Source organism: Tyto alba, unplaced genomic scaffold (assembly GCF_018691265.1).
Source record: "Tyto alba isolate M040663 unplaced genomic scaffold, T.alba_DEE_v4.0 Super-Scaffold_1000006, whole genome shotgun sequence".
NCBI lineage: Eukaryota > Metazoa > Chordata > Aves > Strigiformes > Tytonidae > Tyto > Tyto alba.
Window position 1 is genome coordinate 23444752 of NW_024881272.1, and position 20838 is coordinate 23465589.

The following is a 20838-nucleotide window of genomic DNA, read 5'->3' on the forward strand; positions in this document are numbered from 1 at the left end:
ATTTCAAAACTTTAGGGCATACAAATGTTTTAAATGGCTTTGTAGATATACCCTTTCTCAGACTGTGTGAGAATTTGGTTTATATATAGGTATACTTTTGTGACTAGTCTCAGTGGATTTAGATGGTTTCCGGAAATCAGTGTTGCTCAATTAAATGTGCAGGGGAAAAAGATTCATTACAACAATGTAAATTCAAGTTGAACAATTGGTTTTTTAGGTTTTACTGCAGGTGAACATTCAGTTTCCTTTTGTTCTGGTTTTTAAAAGTAATGATTTTTTAAAAAATGAACAAAACTAAAGTAAGTCCTGAGTGTATGAGCTGGGGAGTAGGTGTATAGTGAGAGATATAATTGCACTGTAATCTTTAAGGACAGAAGTTTATGGATTCTGCTGTATTTGTCATTTGAAAAATTTACACTGTTTTACTAAGATCACAGAGTAACTAACAAAATCAAAAAACCAAAGCAACTGTTGAAATGCAATACATCAGCTCAGCACACTGTATTGCAAACCAGTCCATCATACTGCAATCACTAGCAACCTGAGCAGTAAATTAACATTTCACTGGGATGTATGTAAATATAAACGAAGAAGAAATAGACATGATTATAGATGAGTAAATATGTGAAATCAGCATCAGTTAAGCAAGCACACTTAATAATTGCTTGCTGTTCATGTCAGGACAACATGCCAAAGACTGCAGACAGTCTTAAAAGGCATTTTCTGGATTTGGAGCTATTCTTTGCACATTCCTGGGGCTCCTTTCACCAAGGATGGCAAAATTCAGTACACCTGTGTGTGATGAATTTCTGTGGTCAGGTCTGTGATACTCCTTCACAGAGGCTTCTTGAGGACAGAGCATGTGTCTCCGCTTCTGTGTGGACGTTGCTGACCTTGGTGGATCCGCTGTCTGCAAAGGCCTTTTGGAAATAAAGCTGAGCAAACAGCAGTAGTAGAGGTCCAGGCCTGCAGCTTCATGTGTCAACTGTGACCTCCAAATCACCTGGGTTTGGGGTTGATGTTGTCCCCTGGTGCCAGTGGTCCGTGTGGGTGGCTGGTGGGCTCCTTAACACACGACCACAGTCCGCATTGAGCATGTTGCAAGTTGTGAAGGGGTCTCCTGTCTCGCTGCCTCAGGAGTGTCATTCCACCACCCCTTCTGCTGAGTGTGTCCTCAGCTGGTGGTTGTTTCTCCACGTGGTGCCAACTGGTCTGACCTGGTCCTTGGTGCTGAAGCCGTGGTGGGTTGACCTTGGCCAGCTGTCAGATGTCCACCCAGCTGCAGGGAAATACCTGCTCTACCACAGTGTCTCTAAGGGCTGCAGAGGAGCCTCTTCTCGGGTGTCCAGAGCTGCTTGTTCTTTCCTGACCTGGGTGCCCCCATGGCTGTTTCTCACACTCTTTACCTCACTCCTCACCCCCCATGAGGTGTTCTGCCCCTTCTTAAACCTGGTACCACAGCGGCACTGCCATGATGAGCTTGGCTGTGCCCTGCTGTGGGGCTGTTGTGGAACAACACGGAGCAGCCCTGACCTCTCCTTCACAGAGACCTTCCTGCAGCTCACCCCGACACCCTGTACAGACGGTGGTGGGGTGTGTGTTGAAGCAAGAAGCATCCCAGGCACTCAGTAGTCTCCCTGGTCTGGTCCACACACGTTGGAGTAGGGCAGAGCCTGGCCTCTGGGCTTTGTCAAAAGCAGCAACTGGAGTGTGTCCCTTGGTCGAGCTGCCATGTGTATTGAGTTACATCATGCCACTCCGTAGGCATGGTGGGGGTCTGCGTAAGCAGTTAGGGTGGGCTAAACCAGAAGGCGAAATTGAGATTAAGAAGGTACCACAGTTTAGAGATTGCTGTTTTAAGGGTAAAGTTTCACTCTACAGCTTCAGGTGGCAAGTGCCAGCTTGCAGCTTCTGAGGGAGAGGTGCCATCTTCCAATGCCCCCCCCCCGCCCCGCTCTGTCCGATCCTGCCCTGAGCCACTGTGCTTCCTGCCCTGATTGGAAAAGAACAAAAAAAGCAGCTTTCTGCCAGGTTGGGGGTTCAAATCTTTGCTACAGAGGCTCTGGTGATCCTGGAGCTGCTTGTAGGGATTTGGGCATCAGTGTCTGAAGGCAGGAAGGGGAGGTGAGGGGACCAAGGAACAGAGCAAGGCCCCCAGCCCTCTTCAGTAGCTGCAAGCTGCTGGAATGGCTCAGCTGAGACATGCAACTGCACCCTTAGCATTTTAACCTCTTACATGTTAGGAATATGCATTTAAAGATTGTCTTCTTTTGGGGTCGCTGAATCTGTATCCCTTCTAGATCAGGGAAACTCAGCCCTCAGTTCATCAAAAGTTTAGTGTGTAAAGCGCCTGGGCTTACAGATGTCATTTCCCTCTTCCTCGAGGACGTACTCATGGATGTATGTATCCAGAATGTGAAACGTGGAACCGCTGCCAGCTCTGCTAGGGATGTTGGTGTCTTGGGGTTGAACAGGTTTCTCCTCTCACTCCTTTCTACATCTCAGCAGCTGTCTCTGCCCCATTTATAGGTTAGGTTCATCATTGAGGTGGTTGATCAGAATTGTATTTGAAAAATGGCCTTAGTGTGACCTGTGCGCTGAATGACATCATGGCTGGACTCTGTTAACTCCCCGCATGGAGTTAAATGGTTTAGTGTTTTATAGGGATACAAGATCACCAAACACTTCTCACTTGGAGAAAGCAATGTTTCAAAATGATCCTCAGATCACATATTGCAAAATTCTCTTGTACAGCGAGTGCAGAAGAAAAATACAAATGTTCAACCTGGATGCCTAGTTTTATCCATCCAAGTCTGTCATGTAAATCCGGAAGATACAACTGTATTGATTATTAAAATGTTACATGATTTTTTTTTTCTTTCATTTTTGCTGAGTCTTTCAGGCCTGAATGTCACTTTGGTTTCTTTGCTGACTTTCACTTTTAGTGATTAGTTTCTTACCAAACATAGGCCAGCCTGTGCAGGTTTCCAGATAGACTGTAGGTTTTTTATGTCAATCCACATCTAAAATGAAATTAAAGGTTGTTATTTGTATACATAAAACTGTATCTTAATTCTGATGAATGTCAAGAAAACTAATGTCAGTGTATGGTACATTTTGTAGGTTTGCTGTGTCAGCTGTTCTGTAATTTCCAGTTCTATGACCATGTTATAAACCTGCAAAAATTCATTTATTAAAAAAATTAACGATTAAAATGGTTCCAAATTATCATGTACCTGAGTGAATGCCCAAGGGGCTGGGGAGAGCCCTCTATTGCCCTCATTTATAGACAAGCCAGATGGACTTTATTCATTTTAGGGAAAAAAGGGTACTCAAGCAGAAACTGTGCTTGTCAGGTTGTACTCTGCCGAATTTGTGTGGCTGAGGCCATTCAACCAGGATTTGTAGCTGGAGCACCAATTATCTTATAATTTAGATTAACATGACACATTCCTTGCTTATGTGATGTTGTGTCCTCATGGGGGTGATTTGGTTATTTTTCCAGGCAAGCCAACATTTATGAAAGCTCCTGAAGATCAGATTGGGATTTCTGGAGGAGTGGCCTCTTTTGTGTGTCAGGCAACAGGAGAGCCTAAACCTCGTATCACATGGATGAAGAAGGGGAAGAAAGTCAGTTCTCAGCGGTTTGAGGTAATTACAAAAAACAAAAATAAAAATTTGGTAATCAGTCTAATGCTTGCAAGCCTTAATTACACAATAGTCATCACTGCAACCTGTGTATCTCTGCATCACTATACTACAGAGTCTAGAGCTTCAGAGTAAAGTAAGTTTCTTTCCCTGCAGCAATGCAGTCTGTAGGGCAGGCATTCTTTGAGCATGATGCTGGAAGCACATACATAGGACATTCTTCTTCAGATGGGAGACTAGAGCTTACACCGAATTGGATGGCAGATAAGAGTTGGATCTAGCAGTAATTATCTGCTTTCATTGTGAAAATTGGTAAGGCACCTCCTTGGCCTGCTACCCCAGTGGGATGCTAGAATGCTCTTGGAAGCTTTCTAAGTGATGGCTACTGCCATCCCTCCCACAAATGTGCTTGGGGAATGGCGAAATCATCCTGAAGGGTGAATTGATTTCCCTGTGAACTAAAGTCTGAGAGAAAGAAAAAGGGAAGAACAGGTATTGGAAATGCTTTTGAAAAAAAAAGATCCAATTTGGTTCATATTTTAAATAGCACATACATTTTCACTGACTTTCTCCACTTTTTTCTCCACTTTTCCTTTTTTGGAGTTGGGCTATTTTCTCTAAAACTGCCCTTAGAAATGTAACCCTTATGCCATTCTGCTGCCTTTCCTCTAATCCCGTCTTTGATGGTTTTCCTTTTCTGACTGGAGCACAAGATGACTTTGCTGCCCAGAATGGATTGATTCAAGTCACCAGTTTTAATCATGATTCTGTATGTGAGCAGAAAACCTTGATTAAAGTAATCAATTTTAATCTTGTTTTACATTGTTATTTTTCCCTAATAAAGGTTAAGTTTTGTTGTATAGTAACCATTTAAACATTCTAATTTACACGTAGATACAACCTTTATAGTGGATTTGGCACTTACTGTGACTGACCAGAGGGCTATGCCATATTACAAACATTTATACAAGCAATTTCATATCTTCATTCACATCAGTTTTGATACATAGTTGAGGTGGTTTTGTGTTAGGAGACAGTGAATAATATCTTTCATTTTTTTTTCTAAATAACTATTAATTTTACCTCATTACTAAGCTAGTCTTTATTTGGAGGAATATTGGAATTCAGTTTAAATGAAAAAATTAATAAACAAGTCTGATGTACACATGTTGAGTTACTACAAAAAAGAGGTATCCATCATTTGCAAATCAACAGCATTTCTGGTCTTGGGGTCAGATCCTTAGTAGTTGTAGCTCCCTTCTCTCACACAGACTGTTTGTTCAAAGGATAGTAAGGGCAAAAGAGCTTTTCTGCTGTTTTATCTCTTAGCTTTTTAGTTCTTATCACTGAAATGAATTCATCTCTGCATCTGACTTGTTTTAAAATTCAGCAGTAGCCCTATCCTGTGTAAAGGTTATGGAAAGCTTACAATTTTGTTACAGTTTCATAATTAATTTAAAATTGAGTATTTAAAAAAATAATTCCTTAATGTGTATTATGTTGTTGTTCATATTTCTCTGTCCTGTCTGCTGCTACTTGACCACAAATTAGGGTTTTTTTCCAAGCTGTTTCTGCTGGTTAGAAGGGACTATTCCTCCCGGCATGAGGAGTAACAGATTTTTGGTGACCTTGGTTACCTTTTGATTTCTTCCTATTCCTCCTGTCACTGCACAGTCTTGTAGGGCATATAATTTTTCTCCTTCCTGTTTTTATTCATTTGGGTTTTTATGCTGTAAGAAGCACTCCGAAACAGGGCTCTTGAAAATAGGGTAAAAGTTTTGCATGAGGGTAATGGAGGTCCTAGGCTCTTGTACGTGTATCTGGAATGGAGTATAGCTTAGTCTCTTCATTTTCCCCTGCAGTTCCCAAGTGACAGGAGGGGGGCTTGTGCCTTCCCTCATGGCGTCATCATCTGCAGTTCATTTAATATTTCCAACTTTTGCTGTGCTTAGTAAGAGGAGAATGATGAGTTTGGCATTAACAGTGGCCTGAGGCTGTGTGCCTTCCCAGCTTTGCTGTTAAGGAATAGTGTATAGTCATCCAGCTGCACACTAACAAATGCCTCTTTCTTCCATGTAGAGGTTAGAGTAATGCATGTTACAGTTTAGCAGGATAGATGGAAAGGCAATGATTTATTAAAGATTTGATTTATTTTGCTGGGTAAGGAATCGTAATTACATCATTGTTGATTATGCCAGAGTTGCAAAGTACCTGATCCTGAAGGACATTAAAGACCCTTACTTTCTGCTCAAGTTAGCATGCACTGTATGTGCTCAAGGTTTTATTCTAGTTTTGTTACTATTTTCCTGGTAATCCCACAGGAGTATATCATCCTGCTTCTCCATCAAGGTGAAAGTTGGCACTAAATTGCTATCAGTGTGATTAGTAAAACCATTAGTGCAAATATGGCTCAGATGTTTTAAATCATCAGATCCACATCTTTATTACCAGGTTGTTAATTTGTCAACCTTAATTGATTCATAAAGAACCTCACTGGATCTTCATTTGTTCTGGCCTCCTCAGAGGACAAATACGTTCTTGACTCTGAGATTTTTGCATTTCTGCGCTTGGACCACTTGACTAATGGCATGGTATTTTATAGCTTACAGGGCTTGTTTTGGTTTGATTTTTGTTTTTTAACCCTTGCATTGTTTTGACTTTGAGTTTCTGTTGCAGAGGATACCAGTAAAAAGTACTTTCTTTTCATTGTTAAAGGTTATCGAGTTTGATGATGGATCAGGATCAGTTCTGCGGATACAGCCCCTGCGTGTTCATCGAGATGAAGCTATCTATGAGTGCACAGCAACCAACAGTGTTGGGGAGATAAACACGAGTGCCAAATTAACAGTGTTAGAAGGTGAGTGGGAAGTTTTTCATGCCATAAGTGGCAGAAGACATGGCTTTGGCAGCTACATGTTGGTATGGTGTTTTTAAATGACATGGTGATATTCTAGCTTGGTTTGGAAAATCTGTGTTCATCCTATCATTTGCTATAATTTCCTTTTAGTGATAGAAGCTAATATTTTTCAGACAATCATAAAAAGATTGCAGATTCTGAACTTTCTTTAAAGCGGTTTAGTTGTGTTGTCTGAGGTGTGTCATTTCCAACTTGGAGGGCTAGCTAAAGAGACATTTGTATACTTTTCTCATCTGTCTGCTTTGATATAATACCCATCTTCAGAGTATCTAAGAATTGTATCTGACAGTCAGACACTTAATCCATGTTGCTTCACGTTCTGGATTAAATTGGCACAGTTCTTGAATAGATTTTCAGGTTACTCTTCAGATTTTGAGTGTGATGTGGAATTTAGCTGGGTTTACTTTTCACTGTAGTCACAACTTGTTATTCTGTTTCCCCTGTTTAAAGAATAGATTTTGATCCTTGTCTGCTAGATGAGCAGGTTTTATTTTTCTTGCTATGTTGTTTCTTCTAAATTAAACGTTTTGTGGAAGGACAGTGTATTAGTTATAAAAGGCTTGTGATTGGTTGATGATTTTTTTATATTAGATTGTCAGAATTATTGTCTGCTTTTAAGGAAACGCATTTTTTTAAGCACATCAATGTGTTGTGATATTTGTTTATATATAGGATTTTGTAAATGTACTGAGATATTATATATCTGGGGCATTTGGCTAAATGGATTTTTTTTCACTTGCATTTAGTAAGACAAGCAGGGAAAGGCTTAAGCAAATTGCTTGGTGTATGTGGATTGATGTAGAAACTTTTGAGTAATGAAAAAACTAGACTGGAAAGCATTTATTGTTGTATGATTTTGAACCAGCAGAGACTGGTTATCCCAATGGTGAGTGTGCCAGCTATACATGACAAGTTACCTATTGTCCCTTGTTCTCCCATCTCCATTTATAGTGTAGAGGTAATCATGTTTTCCTCTCTGCTCTGTGACAAAGAATACATTAAACAACTGTAATGTGCTCAGGCACTGTGGTGATGGGAATCATAGAAATCATTCAACACTTGATGCGATTGTGTATCTTGTTTCTGGAGGTGGGGCATCTTAAAGGATCAGCTTGATCTTCAGTAGTAGTACTATGAAGAATAGGATAACAAGTGGTATAGATGAAAATTACTGGGGAAAAAAGCAGATCTTTTTTGCTACTTCTTACCTTTGCAGCCGTGTATGAGTGCATAAAGCTCAGTGGAGCTCTTTCAGCAGTTTATGTGCAGTTCTGCATTTAAACGGTTCTTGCAACTGGATTTTTGTGATACCAGATACTTGAATACCCACCTGTTCCAAGGACATTCCTGTTTCCTTTTGTTTCAGTTGTCTTTATGTATCTTAGATATGTATGCACATGCACACACACACACACATAATTTATTTGCTCTGTGTTAAATGTTCAGAGGCCCACAGAGACATGCATTGCATGAAGGAGTACAACAGTATTTCTCAGCGCCATGGTGCTCCTGCTGGTTTCCTGATGAGGTAAAATTTGCAGACCACCACATAAATAGGAAATGTTAGGAGAGACCAGGGACTGGAAAAGACATGCATGCACACGATTTAAGAGCCACGGAGCAAAAATCACTACTGGTCAGGCACAGAGCCTGCTTTTCTGTTTGGAAACTTCCTTTACTCGGGAGTAATGCTAGTTTAACACGATCCCATAAGGTCAGAAACGATCAGCAGGCTGAGGGGCTGTGTTTTCCTCTCTAACTGAAGAGTATTGACCCCTTGTTGGGCACTCTTGTAATGGGCAAATTTAAGAAACATTTGCTGTATAACAGTTTGTATGTGCTTCTGCATGTAGATTTGTGAGCTTGATTGCAGAGGATGAAGAGCTGCATGTGTCTTATGTTGGCTTAACTGTCGAAGATGATGGGTTCTGTTATGATGTATTTGTATTTAAGAGAAAACATGTTTTATTTCCCTTTTCTGAGGCTTTCTATGGACAGGTCTGAAATTTTTAAGCCATGCTATCTTGTTATTCTGTGTTGTCTGCCTTAGATTATGCTGTTTCTGCATTTTGGGAGCGTGATTATTTTATTATTAATATTCTTTTGTTTATTTACATGTTGGGAAAGTGGATATTGCAATGCAGTGCCCTGGTGGTGCTTATGTTTAGTCTCAATGGCTTCCAAAAAATAGCAGTAAGTGCCCCACCTCTCTATCATGCCATCACTTTCCTAACATGCATTTTGTAGAGGTATTTGAAAATGACACATTTCACGTGGAACCCTTGATACCCTCAAGACTGTCAACTAGGATTGGATTTTCCCTCTGCTTCTGGGGTTAAAATAGTTTCTGTAATTGCTCTCAGATGGCAATTTGAATGCTGCAGACATTCTGCACTTCCTTTCAAGAATTTGACTAATGCAGTGGTCCCTGGTGCACGACAAAGCTCTATCATAGACGTCCTCATGGTTACATGCTGCTAAATACACAGCATGTATTAATTTTTACATTAAAAATCCTTTATAACAATAAGTTTTAATGCTTCTTCACAATTTGCTCTTTAGTACACTGGCCTTAACATTAAATCCAGAAGTCACAGTCAGGGTTTAGCAGGTTGTTATTAGGTGTCTTTGTAGCTAACTAATCTGGAGCTTTATTTTATTTAGATTTCTGCAATATTTTACAGATCAGAGGCAGATAATCCTTTCTAATTGCAAACTTATTCCATTCTGAATATTAAGTGAGAAGCATGAGTCCAGTCTCCTGGAGGAATTGGGAATTCTCACATACGTGAATCTCTTTTAACAATTCAGCTCCCTGCTACCCTTTCATTCTCTGTTCCCATGTCTCTCATTTTTCCCTTCTAACTGCAAATCCTGTTGTGACCAAACTATGCATACTTAGTGTAACTGGAAATTATTTCTCCTGTTGATAGTAGGAGAAATAGACGTGCATATACCTTCTCTTTTCATTTCTCCTGGGTAGCTGATAAGCTGAATTATGTATGAGTCATATTGAACATTTCTATCTTTTTTCCAATTATGACCTGAAGCAGCACAGAAGTACGTTTCTGCCTGCCTGGCAGAGGAGGAAAGCAGTGCAAGGAGGGGAGGGCTAGAATCAATAAGCTGACACACATGCCCAAGAAAAGCCTCAGGAACAGTTAGTGGCACTAACAAATTAATAAATATATTATTCAGTGGTAATGTTGAGAATTACAGGGCTTGTTAAATAGGGAGATTATATGAAACGTGAGTAGGAAGGATGCCAGTGTGGAAGAATGTGGCAGCAGGCTGATTGCAGGAGTGTCTACGTGGTGTCCTTCCACAAGGCTGCTTGTATGTTCATCCTTGCAGCTGTATTGGGAGAAGTGACGATAACAGTGTTGGGCTCTAGTTGCCTGTATACCAAAGCATGCCTTCAGTCTGTGGTTTCCAGCAGTCTCCACCCAACAGGAAGACAGGGAAAAGCAATGCAATAAAAAGTCTTCAGGGACAGGGATGAACATATTGATTCTTTGGGAAAGGAAGGAGGCTCAAATACAAAGTATGTTGTTAGTCAGTTCTCCCAGAACTTTCTAACTTGTACAGTCAGTTACGGGTTTTGATTTTGAGAACTGCAAAACTATTTAATTGACCTGTTCCTTTAATACCCTGCAAGCAGTCTTTTTTTATTCCCCTGTAACCTAGACCATAGTCATATCCAAGTGACACTGAATATATTCAGTTTCACTTCCTTTTGTTTTTTAAGTAGGTTAAATGAAAATGAAAATATCCTCTGATTTCCATCCCCAGCACAGATCTATGCAAATTCCCTATACTGCTATCCCAGACTCCTAATCATACAGCGTATAGTTATCTGCCTGGGAGAGTGCTGCCAGGCTCTACAGGAGAGCAGCTTCTGGTAAAGAGGACAGCCAGAAGAGCCAGGAAAGGGTTCCCTGCATACTGGCTTTGAGCCTCAAGGTAACCTGGCAAGTTAAGTTTTACTGGCTGACTTTGTACTGACAGAAGTCAGGGAAGTTTTGGTGTGTTTCGGTGGAGCCCTAGAAAGTTCCCAAGTGCAGCAGTTGTCCCAGGGTGGGAAGCTCCTCCACCCTACCGTAATTTGCTGTTTACTGAACCATGTCATGGGTTTAATTTCTTTCACCATCTGCCAGCTGCATTTCAGTTCCTGGGGTTACCCTGTTTGAAAAGCTGTAAATGATAAACATTTGACTGTTACAAATGATTTCTGCGGAGAGCTAGATCTCAGAAGGCCTAAAACAATATGCCCTTTTTGAAAACATTCTTCTAAAAGTGGTTTTGTCATCAGAATAGTAAACACAAGTTAACTATGTTTAATCCTTGTTTATGTTTGGTTAGTTACAAAAGGATCAGCTGGATCGCTGTAGTTTGGCTTATGTTTGTCTTCATTGCGTTTTCATCTTTTTGCCAAGAAGATTTTCTAGCAATGTGTTATCAAATTGAAACAATTATAGAAGGGAAATCGAACCCATTTGCATGCGCTCATTCTGATTGTGTAAATGAATTAAGGCTCCTCGTATCCTGTTGCTCCTGGCATTGGTAGTATTCTCTTCATGTCTCTGGTCAGGAGAGGACAGGTCTTTCCTCTGCATGTTTCAAGTTCATTAGCTGTTCCAACTTACTTTGGTCTCTCCTTGGCAAGAAAGACTGCTGTGATGGCAGAGGTCCTACTCCTGTTCTTTGCTCTCTACACAAGCAATCCCAAAAGTACTTTCTTTCTGTATGAGGCAGTCAGCTAATGAACCTCTGTAACTATTTTATTTCCAAGAGCTGCAGCACAGTGAGCCTCCATATGCTTCATTGCTGAGGGAAATGTCCTAAAATACAGTGATACACAGAGAAACAAAGAAGCCCTAGTGTGTTTGCTTTGTGTTACATTGTGACATGTTCCATGCTTGTTAAAAAGGGAAACATTAAGCCAATTACTCATGGTGGCCTTATTGAGAAGTTTTGGTTGTCACCTAGAAGAATGTAAATCCCAGCTCATGTGGACTTTTGCTATTAAGGTATAAACAGTGTTCACAAGGAAAGAGTGTATTGTGCTGCTCGACAGCAGGTCACCCAGTATTGGTCTGGTAAGTCAATGTAGGAGCCCTGTCATCCTGCTAAGAACTCTAAGTCATTTCTCAGGTACTGAACAGGGGCTGGAAGAATCCTGAAAGTTCAAGGGGAAAGAGATTGTCTTTTCATCAGATAACACAGAAAATTGAGAAGAATTGTCAGACTGTTTCAGGTAGACCAAGAAAATTTACAGAGACTGTTTCACTTGTATAACCATTATGTCCCATGCTGTCGATACCTAGGCTGCCACAGTATCTGTAGAACTGTTTCAGCTATTTAATTTTTGGTACCTATAGAGCACTTACCATCTCAATTCATGTGTGAAACTCCTGGTTCTCTTAATTTTATTTATTTGCTTTCAAAGATCATATTCAGTAAGAATGTTAGTGTTACTCTTATAGGGGTTTTTTTAAATAATATTTAACAAGAAAGGCTTTCTTGACTGTGAATGAGAGACAAAGAAGTAGTTTTCTCAGGTGAAGAAAAGTTTTAAGTGTTGTTGGTCTCTTCTCCAAACAGGAGAGTCAGCAGATCTTTAGAACATATCAGACCCAAATGCCATAATTTCCATTTCTTATCTCTGTTTAAATGATTAACTAATGGTACATAACCATATAATGTATCCATGATAGCAAGTTCCATCAGAAGACTGCCATGCACTAAGGTTAACTTTCAGGTTCATTCCACAAGTTTATGAAGCAAGAAATACAACCTTTGAAAAGTGTTATATGAAATATCACATAGTTAATGCCAAGCTGAACCCTTTGGAGCTGTGCACTCCCATAAAACCTTGTATCTGAAAAGGTACTGACCTCTTAATCTTGAGAACATTTTTCTTTTACAGCAAGTGGCTGTTTCTGCATATTGCCTCTCAAATGAGGTCCTATGAGATTACATCTGTAACAGGATGGGATGTTGTCACGTTCTTATCATCAAGCTAATGGCATCAGTGAACAACACTTTTGGCAACACCCAAAAGCAGCACCTGTGGTTCAGGAAGGACTTCCCAGGTAAAAACAAGTGAGCTTTAAGTGTCAAACAAACAAGAAGGAAGTATATTCTACAGAAATCTACAAAAGCTGTAATGCAGGGTACCTATTGCCAAGTACTAGATAGCTTGAAGTTGTAAGTGTGCAGTTGTAGTAGTAAGTGTGCAGTTATATCCTGTAAAAAGACTTCTAACAGCTCCTTGTCTCACACGATTTATTTCAAGTTTATTCAGCAGTTTATAAGCACTGACTTTGGTACTGGAAATCATATTCAGCTAAGAAGTTTTGTCGTCAATAATAGTTGTCTCCTTTCTACTTGCTCCATTTCTCAAATCCCTTGTGAAGATATTCAGAAATGTGGATGCTCATTCAGAGCCTTGTGGCAACCTACTGGTAACTTCTATCTGCTAGGAAAATTGATAATTGAGCCCTGGGCATTATTTTCTCTCTTTTCCTGGGCCCAGGGTATAGAGGCAGGTTGCTTCTCTATGCTATTTTACAGTTTCCTGGGAGATTGTCATGGAAAATGTGTCAGGCTGTTCTCCTACTGCTGCTGTGCTATCAAAATGTTCAGCCTATTCCAGTAGGTAAATGAGGCACAAACAGATTAGTTTAACTGCCTGGCAGAGATGTGCTCACGCAGGCAGGTTCCTGTCTTGTTGGGGAGGTGTCCTTGTGGGTTGCCATCTCCCAGCTGAGGCCAAGGATGGCCAGATGACTGCTTCTTCGTCTCTGTTCCAGTTTGAAATCAGACAGGTTAGATTAAATTGTCTGTGGCTTAAACTAATCTGTTCTGACTCTCTGTTGGAACAGATCATCGGTCCCAGCTGGGAGGCAGCAACCACCAGCACTGCCTTTCACGTCACTGCAGAAAGGCTAGCATTGGTATGTGCTCCGACCCCTGTGGCCACAACGTCTGAAAGCTTAGACAGGGCTGGGATTTTGATGGTGTTGGAAGGCAGTAAACTAGGGTGGAAACCTTGACTCAGGCCTAGGCTAATAAGAATGGTAGTCTAAAAATGGTAGGAGGGTGGAGCAACAAAGTGAAGACTGCCAAGGAGGAGACATGTGTCCCATAAGCTTTTTGGAATAGATAATATGGAGGAAGAAAAGGCAGGAATAACATAGGTGTAAGGTAACAGATTGTACATCTTGAATACATTTGTTGGGAAAATGAGGGTGTTTAGGTTGAGATGTGTGCTAGCCAGTGTACAAGAAAGGGATTGACTATGCCTCCTCTTGCAGTAAAATCCCCACATCATTTCACAGATGATCTGCCAGTCTTCGTTTCGATTCTCCAGGTCTTAGTGGTCCTATTCTGCACCAGTTCCTCTTTGATTTCAGGTTTTTGGGTTTGGCTTGGTACTTCTTTTTTTTTTTTTTTTTTTTTTTTTAACATACCCAACTAAAGATGTGCACATGAGGAGCCCTGCAAGTGTCTTTTCAAAAGCACTAGTGAAACCGTGGTTATGGAGATACACATTTTGGAGACATGTGCTATGGTCATAGTTGCTTTTTTCATTCAGTTGGTCACTGGCTAGCATAGCTTCTCTGTGTTTCTCCTATGCACCTGCATTTGTCTTGTCTCTTCTTGTTTCCAAGCAATATGTACCAGGCTTATAGCAAAAATTCTTAGTATTTCTTATATTTGTTCCTATTATCCGTGACACTTAAGGCGATTTGGATCTTCTTGCTTGATTTTTTTGATTGTCCTCTTTATTCACAGCATCTCTACAATGCTGTCATTTTAATATCCGCCTTTTGTGCAGAAGTTGTTAATGCATCTAGTCATTTCATAACTAATATTTGAAGAACTAGTTGATAGAAACCATTGTTGCACTACTACTAAAAAAAAAAAAAAAGCTGAACAAGAGAGTGGTGTTGATTAAGTGTCAGCGAGCCCTGATTTGGCTCTGAAAATGTTTATCTGGTAATATAACTAGGTTGAGGCTGGACTTGGTGACTCTTAGATAATAAATTGAGTTTGAAGGACTGGCAGCCAGAATAAAATACTTCTATTAATGAATTGTGTATATATGGATCTAGAAGTCTGTCAGAGAAGGAAAAAAAAAAAAAAAAAAAAAGACATGAAACCCCACAATTATAACAATCAGTTTCTTATTATAAAAGGCACTTCAATGGAAATGTATTTAGTTTATCTGGAACAGGCAAACAAGACATTAATTCCTTTAGATAATTTGAGTAACTGTAACTGTAAATCTTCTCAGAACCAAGAATCACATTTCTTGTCAGATTTAGCATCTACTGGTGACTACCAGAAGCTAAAATAATAGATCTTTTATCATCAGGTGTCAAAAGACCTTTCTTATTGCTGGATCTCTTTCAGGATGCCTCATTCTGAGAGCATCTGTAGCAACCTGTTATTGACAGATGTGCTTTCTGTAGCTTGTATGTCAGTCCTGCTGATATCTCCTGCTGACTAATAAAGTTAGTTGCTGGTACGTATTTGTAGAGTCTTTGAAGTCTGTTAGGTTGTGGAATAGCCCTCTGAAAGAGTTAGTAGCTCATTGTGTGAACTATTGGAAATTAATGGGAAACACTGCTTGATAATGCCATATGGATTATCTGCTTTGGTTCCAAGGAAAAAGGGAAGGGCAAGAGCAAGGTGTTCTGAAAAGCCTTTCTGAGTCCCTAACTACTTTGGCAAAATTATCTTCTGTATCTGCTCATAACAGAGAGTCTCTTTGCTCAAAGCTTAGTGACCTGTTGTCATTTACTGGTATGCCATGACTTACGTAGGCACTTAAGAAGACATAGCACCACAGTAATCTTCTATAACTTCTTCTGCAGAAGTGGGAGGATATATCCACTTAATAGAACTGGAGAGTAAGTTCTTAAATGGAAAATGGAGGTTGGAGAGAACGGAATGTGTGATAACCATGACCGTAGGGAATGCAGTGCTTAGAGCTACAAAAGCATAAATCTCTGCATGCAAGAAAGTTTCTACACAGTCATCTTGGGCTTATGTTCTGTGCCTTATCTTCTTCCTCTCACTGAAAAAATATTACAGCCCCAATTAAATCATTCTTGGAGAAATCACTATTTTAAAATGAAAGCCAGAAAAACATGAAACTGGAATATGACCCTAATAAACCTGTAGCAACAGCAGCTGTTCAGAAGAGGGGATGCCCATGTAGGGGATAGTATACTTCATGTGCCACTTACTGTACCTGTGGAAGAGAATATTTCTCAAGTAACTCCTGCAGAAAAAGGAAAATGATTACTACTGATGAGCTACCTTTTGATCTTGGTCTGAGATGTTGACTATACAAAACAAAGCTGGCGTTGCATTAAAGACCTGTAATATTGATCATTCTGACAGCTGGTTTCTGTGCATCATGCTTATTCACAAGTCCCACATCTAGTTGTCCTTATGGGTCTCCTGTTGATTTCATACTGTTTTTACACAGTCTGGTGTCAGGAAGGCTCTACATTTGTGAAGTTAAAACACTACATTATTGAAGCACAGAGCAAAAGGAATAATTGGCTCTAGTTTTGGATGCAAGGAAGTAATTATTGTGACTGTTCATTGTTAATTTGTTATTTGAGCTGTTAGTGATTAAAATGTATTTGGTATAAAGATGATCTAAAATACATGCATTCCACTTGCTGTCTTAGAAGCCCAGAGTATCTTTATAGAAGTATTAACCTTTTAGTAGTAAAACAACACCTTCCGCATAGACTTTTCTAACAGCTGTTTATTCTTGTGGATGTTTCAGTTGGATAGTATAGTAGTGACTGTTTCTGGCACACTCACCTGCTCAGATTTTTCTGCCCAGGGTTCCAGAATAGCTCTTTCAAATCCTTTATTCTAAGGAAGACCAGCGGATGTGAGAGGTAAGAAGATCTGTCTTTTCAAGATCATCTAGCACCTTGATGAGTCAGGTTGGATGATGCCATGGGAAAACACTGCGATGTATTAATCTGTTTGATAATCCTGTGCTCTGTTCCTTCAATCCTTTTATCACAAGGGTCCAGCCTGAATGAAACCTTCCAAAGTTCTTGGTGTATGACTTAAGTGGATGAGTCTAAATAGCAATCAGAGCTATAACTTTATCCAGCTGTAGTGTACAAATGTTCAAGATTGTGTTGCTGTTCCAAGCTGGGACTGGGGGGAATTTCCCTGCGATAAGAGTGCCTGTCAGTACAGGATGCAGAATGGTTTAAATAAAACTAGCTGTACAAAGCGCTACACACAACAGAACTGGCATTATGACCTTTTAACTACTTTGAGATCACTGGAAAGGTGCTGGAAACATGAACCTGTTGGAGACCTTAAAACCCCTTGTTTTGTGGTACTACAGCTCCAAAATGGTGCTTTGTTTACAAGCAAGGCAATACTGGAATGTATTTTTCTATATCTCTGATTTAGACAATGCCAGAGTTGGTCCCAGTGAGGAGAAAGTCCTTGGAGAGATAACAGAAGTCATAAGCATATTGATGAAAAATGCATAAACCCAATGCCTGAAAATGCCCAAACCAGGACAACTACACACAGGGTGGTATTAACAGAAGCTGTTTCAGGGGAAGGTAATGAATTGGGGAGTGCTTAGTCCAGGATGACAGGATATCTGGTATAAAGAGGAGCAGACAGAGAAGGTCAGGAGGAGGAACAGAACGAGCCTTTTAAAGTGAGCCTGCATCTTCTTCAGTTTGAGTCCCATCAGGGAAGAGTAGTGTAAGCCAGCAGTGCTACAATTCAAGACGTGCCTTCCAGATGGAGCTGCATGCCGAACATGTGAGAAACGAACCAGGCAAAGCAGAGAGCTTGCTGTCCCCTGGAGCCTGTGTGGAAGGGAGACAAGAGCCCAGCTGAACCCCTGGCAAATACCAATCCCCTGAAAGCCTGGAGAGGGTAGAGATCAAAATGACTCACCTGGAAGAGTGAAGAGGTCATTAGGGAGTGCCCTTGTTTGCATGGACCATTCTCTGTGAGAAGATTGGGTGTTGTCTTCGGCCTCCTGCCCGGAGGTTAATTAGGGCATCTTTTTTTCTGTAAGAATATCACTGATGTGAAACCTAGCTAGATTATGCATGTAGATGTGTCATCAGCAAGCCCAGCACTGAAGTCGTTGAATGGGTTGAGGCCAGGGGGAAGCTCAGTGTGTGTTCTTTACATATAAATGATTTTGGTTTTTGATTTGGATATGAATTTGTCCCTTCAAAAAGTAGTGTTGCAGAGAACCTTAGCTGACGCTTTGCCTGCAGGAATAATCTGGCTTCATGGAAAAAATAGCAGTTGTTTTGCCTAGAGGTAGTAGGCTTAATCAGAGTCCACCTGATTGGCATGTAGCACACGTCCTAACATTATAACTTCTGCCTGCTGTGTGCTCATAGTCCTGAGGAAGAAATTGCTTGATCAGATGAGTAGTATCTGGACTTGAATTTAGCAAACATGAATAAAATCTTTATCTTCTGCAGTAGGACTTTCAAAAGGGGGGGGGGGGGGGGGGGGGGGGGGGAGAGGGAGAAAAGGATTCTGGAGGATTCATGTTTTTACTAATTAGACACTAAAAATTATAGAAGTACTAAAGAAAATAATAAAATAAACCCGTAGCTCTTGCCCGGGGCATGAATTTACTAGCTGTAGTTTGTTGTTCAGTTCGGTTCATTGATCTTGTCACAATTGATGATTCATTAAGTTGTGACTACTGTAGAAATTACAATGCACAGATGTAGCTGTACTGCACATCTGTGTGCTCCCAATGTGTTAATGATTTAAAAATGCACTTTCTGTCTGGCCATCCACTGTGCTCCAAGTGCCAACTGACATTTTGTATTACTGGGCCATTTGTTGTGGTTGGCAGAGGGTAAGTCTTCTGATTCTCCTTGTACGTTTTTTAGTTACCTTTATCTGCGTTTCAGATAGCTGGATTTGATTTTCCCAGCAACCTTGGCCTTGCAGAATGTGAGTTGTAATACCTGTCTCTTTCTGCAGGCTACCACCTTTTTTAGTGTCATGTGCTTTCTCCTGGTGTTTGCTTACAGGAGATGGGGTTATTTCCTGCACCAAGTCATAAAAGACGTCAGGCTCAAAAGAAGGATTTGCTGGTTTCTTGACTTGCTCAGGATTCTGAATTTTAATTTTTGAAGTTGGACCGAGGTGTTGTTGACTTGTTTCCTAGCTTAATGCTAACAACTCAGTTTATCTAAAGCTTCTCATCCCAGCAGGTCCCAGAAGACCTCAAAAACTTTCAGTGTATTAACTTATAGGCTGATTGGCACCAGCAATTCAACAATGTATGGCAACACTGTAAAACAGCTTGTTAAACCTACCTCTAGCCTCTTCCCCTAATTCAAACTGCTACTCAGACTGGTCCTTATTAGAGACTTGTATTTGATCAAAGCAAAAATCTGAGGAGTTGTCAGTCTGATGGAACATGGCTTTGCATTGATGAGGCAAGCTATGCCCACTATTGAATCATAGTAAGGTTATGCCCATGTTGTGGAGTTAATGCATTTCCTTTTGATTACGTACTGTCTCTAATCCTGCTGTCTAGTGCAGACAAACCCGTAAGACTCCTCTTGCTTTCAGGCCTTTCAGGAAGTACCCAGGGAGAGCAGACTGCATCTGTTCAAGCACATACCAGCCAATGTACCTGGCTCTGTATCCATTTCCAATTTGATCACAGGCTCTGTGGTAAAAGGGTCCATGTGTAGCATCTCTCACTTGCATCTTTTTTGTTTCAGCCATATAGATATTCTGAAAGCTAGATTAAAGGGTGTCTTTAAGAAATTATGTACTATATCGTCAAAAAAAAGGGAAAAGCAACTGTAAGTCCAGCACTAACTGGTCAGTTTATTCCAGTAATTAATATTTAATTCCAGAGTTGAAACCATACAATTTCAACTTTAATCCAAGGCATTTGGTTCTTTCTGAGATTGTAAACCCTCTTTTCTGCCCTGTCTCTCCAATATCCCTTTTTACATGTAAGCTTCTGTAAATTCTCTTCAACGGGCTGAACAGTTTGAGCTCAGTAAGCCTCTGTTGTATGGCCTATTTTCTAGCTCTTGGCTTGCTTTTGTAGTTCATCTTGAAATTCTCCATGCTCTTCTGGAAGTGTATGCATTGCAATTCACACTGTATTTTACTGCCTTAAGGAACAACATCAGTGATTCAAACCAAAGGTCAGTCTATCCCACCGTCTTTTCCAGGAGCCAGCGCTGGATGCCAGGGAAGTGTGTAAGGACAGAGCACGCTTATAGCAACAATTCCTCCAGATACACGCTTCTCTAGCCTCTACAGGTGTGTACCTCTGGCATTTCTGAGCTAGAGACAGTGGTTTTAGTCAAACTAATGAAAGAAGAATCTAGTTATTCTTTGAACTTTTAGTCTGCATAATATCTCATAGCAAGACGTTTCCCAGCTTAACTATGTGGTCTGTGAAAAAGTATTTGTTAATTGCTAATATCAGTTGATGCCCTGCAGTCTTTGTATTAGAAGGGACAGTGGATTATTATTATTAGAAGGGACTCTGGATTTAATAGCTCTTTATTGCACCCATCCTTGTTTGTGTCTTCCATACTAAAAAATGCTGATCTATTTAATTGTGATCTAACATACATTGTTTGCAACATCAAAATCATGCATCCTTATCCAATAGAAACAGTGCTGAGCAGCACCCTGGAGTTGCTTTACCTTCTCTATTACAGAATTGAATGGGTATTATTGAGCCCGTTGAGTTGTTGTCTTCCAGGACTGCCTCCCATCTTGCAGGTTAAGCATATGTTTTCACTTGTTCCTGTGGCAACTGAGAACACAGTTGGAAAACTCTAGAACCTCTGTTCATCCAGGTGAGTCAGTGCACAGGGTCAGACTAGGCAGAAGGGGAAACTTCAGGAGGGATTTTGTGACATGCACTAGAAGGGAACTGGCCTCAGTGACTTCGGAGGTGGGGTTTTTTGTTTGTTTTTGGTTTTGTGTGTTGTTGTTTTTTAATGTGTTCAGATTACTTTGTACTCTTTTGTATTCAGATATAATCTGTTGGATGTTGCCTGTTCAATTCTGTGCAGTTTGTAGCAGTAGCCTGTCTCTGTAATTTATAATCCTTCTAAGATCTTTTGTGTTTGAGAAGCAGGCCTGCAGCAGGATGTGCTCTGCAGCTTGCCTCAGTAGCTATGGTGAGGGGAAAAAGCTCTAAGGCCTTTTTGTGCAACTGGGGAAGCCTGCGCCCAAGT

At 40.5% G+C, this 20838-nt stretch overlaps 1 protein-coding gene across 19 annotated transcripts in view; it reads left to right on the forward strand.

Annotated features, from left to right (window-relative positions):
• PTPRF (protein tyrosine phosphatase receptor type F) overlaps positions 1–20838 on the forward strand; it is a 389043-nt gene that overhangs the window by 184359 nt on the left and 183846 nt on the right. For all 19 annotated transcript variants that reach the window (XM_033000823.2, XM_033000824.2, XM_042803813.1 and 16 more), the window contains 2 exons: positions 3506–3651; positions 6364–6505. In XM_033000823.2, coding sequence (XP_032856714.1) covers positions 3506–3651; positions 6364–6505 — 288 coding nt within the window. The remainder of the gene's footprint in view (positions 1–3505; positions 3652–6363; positions 6506–20838) is intronic.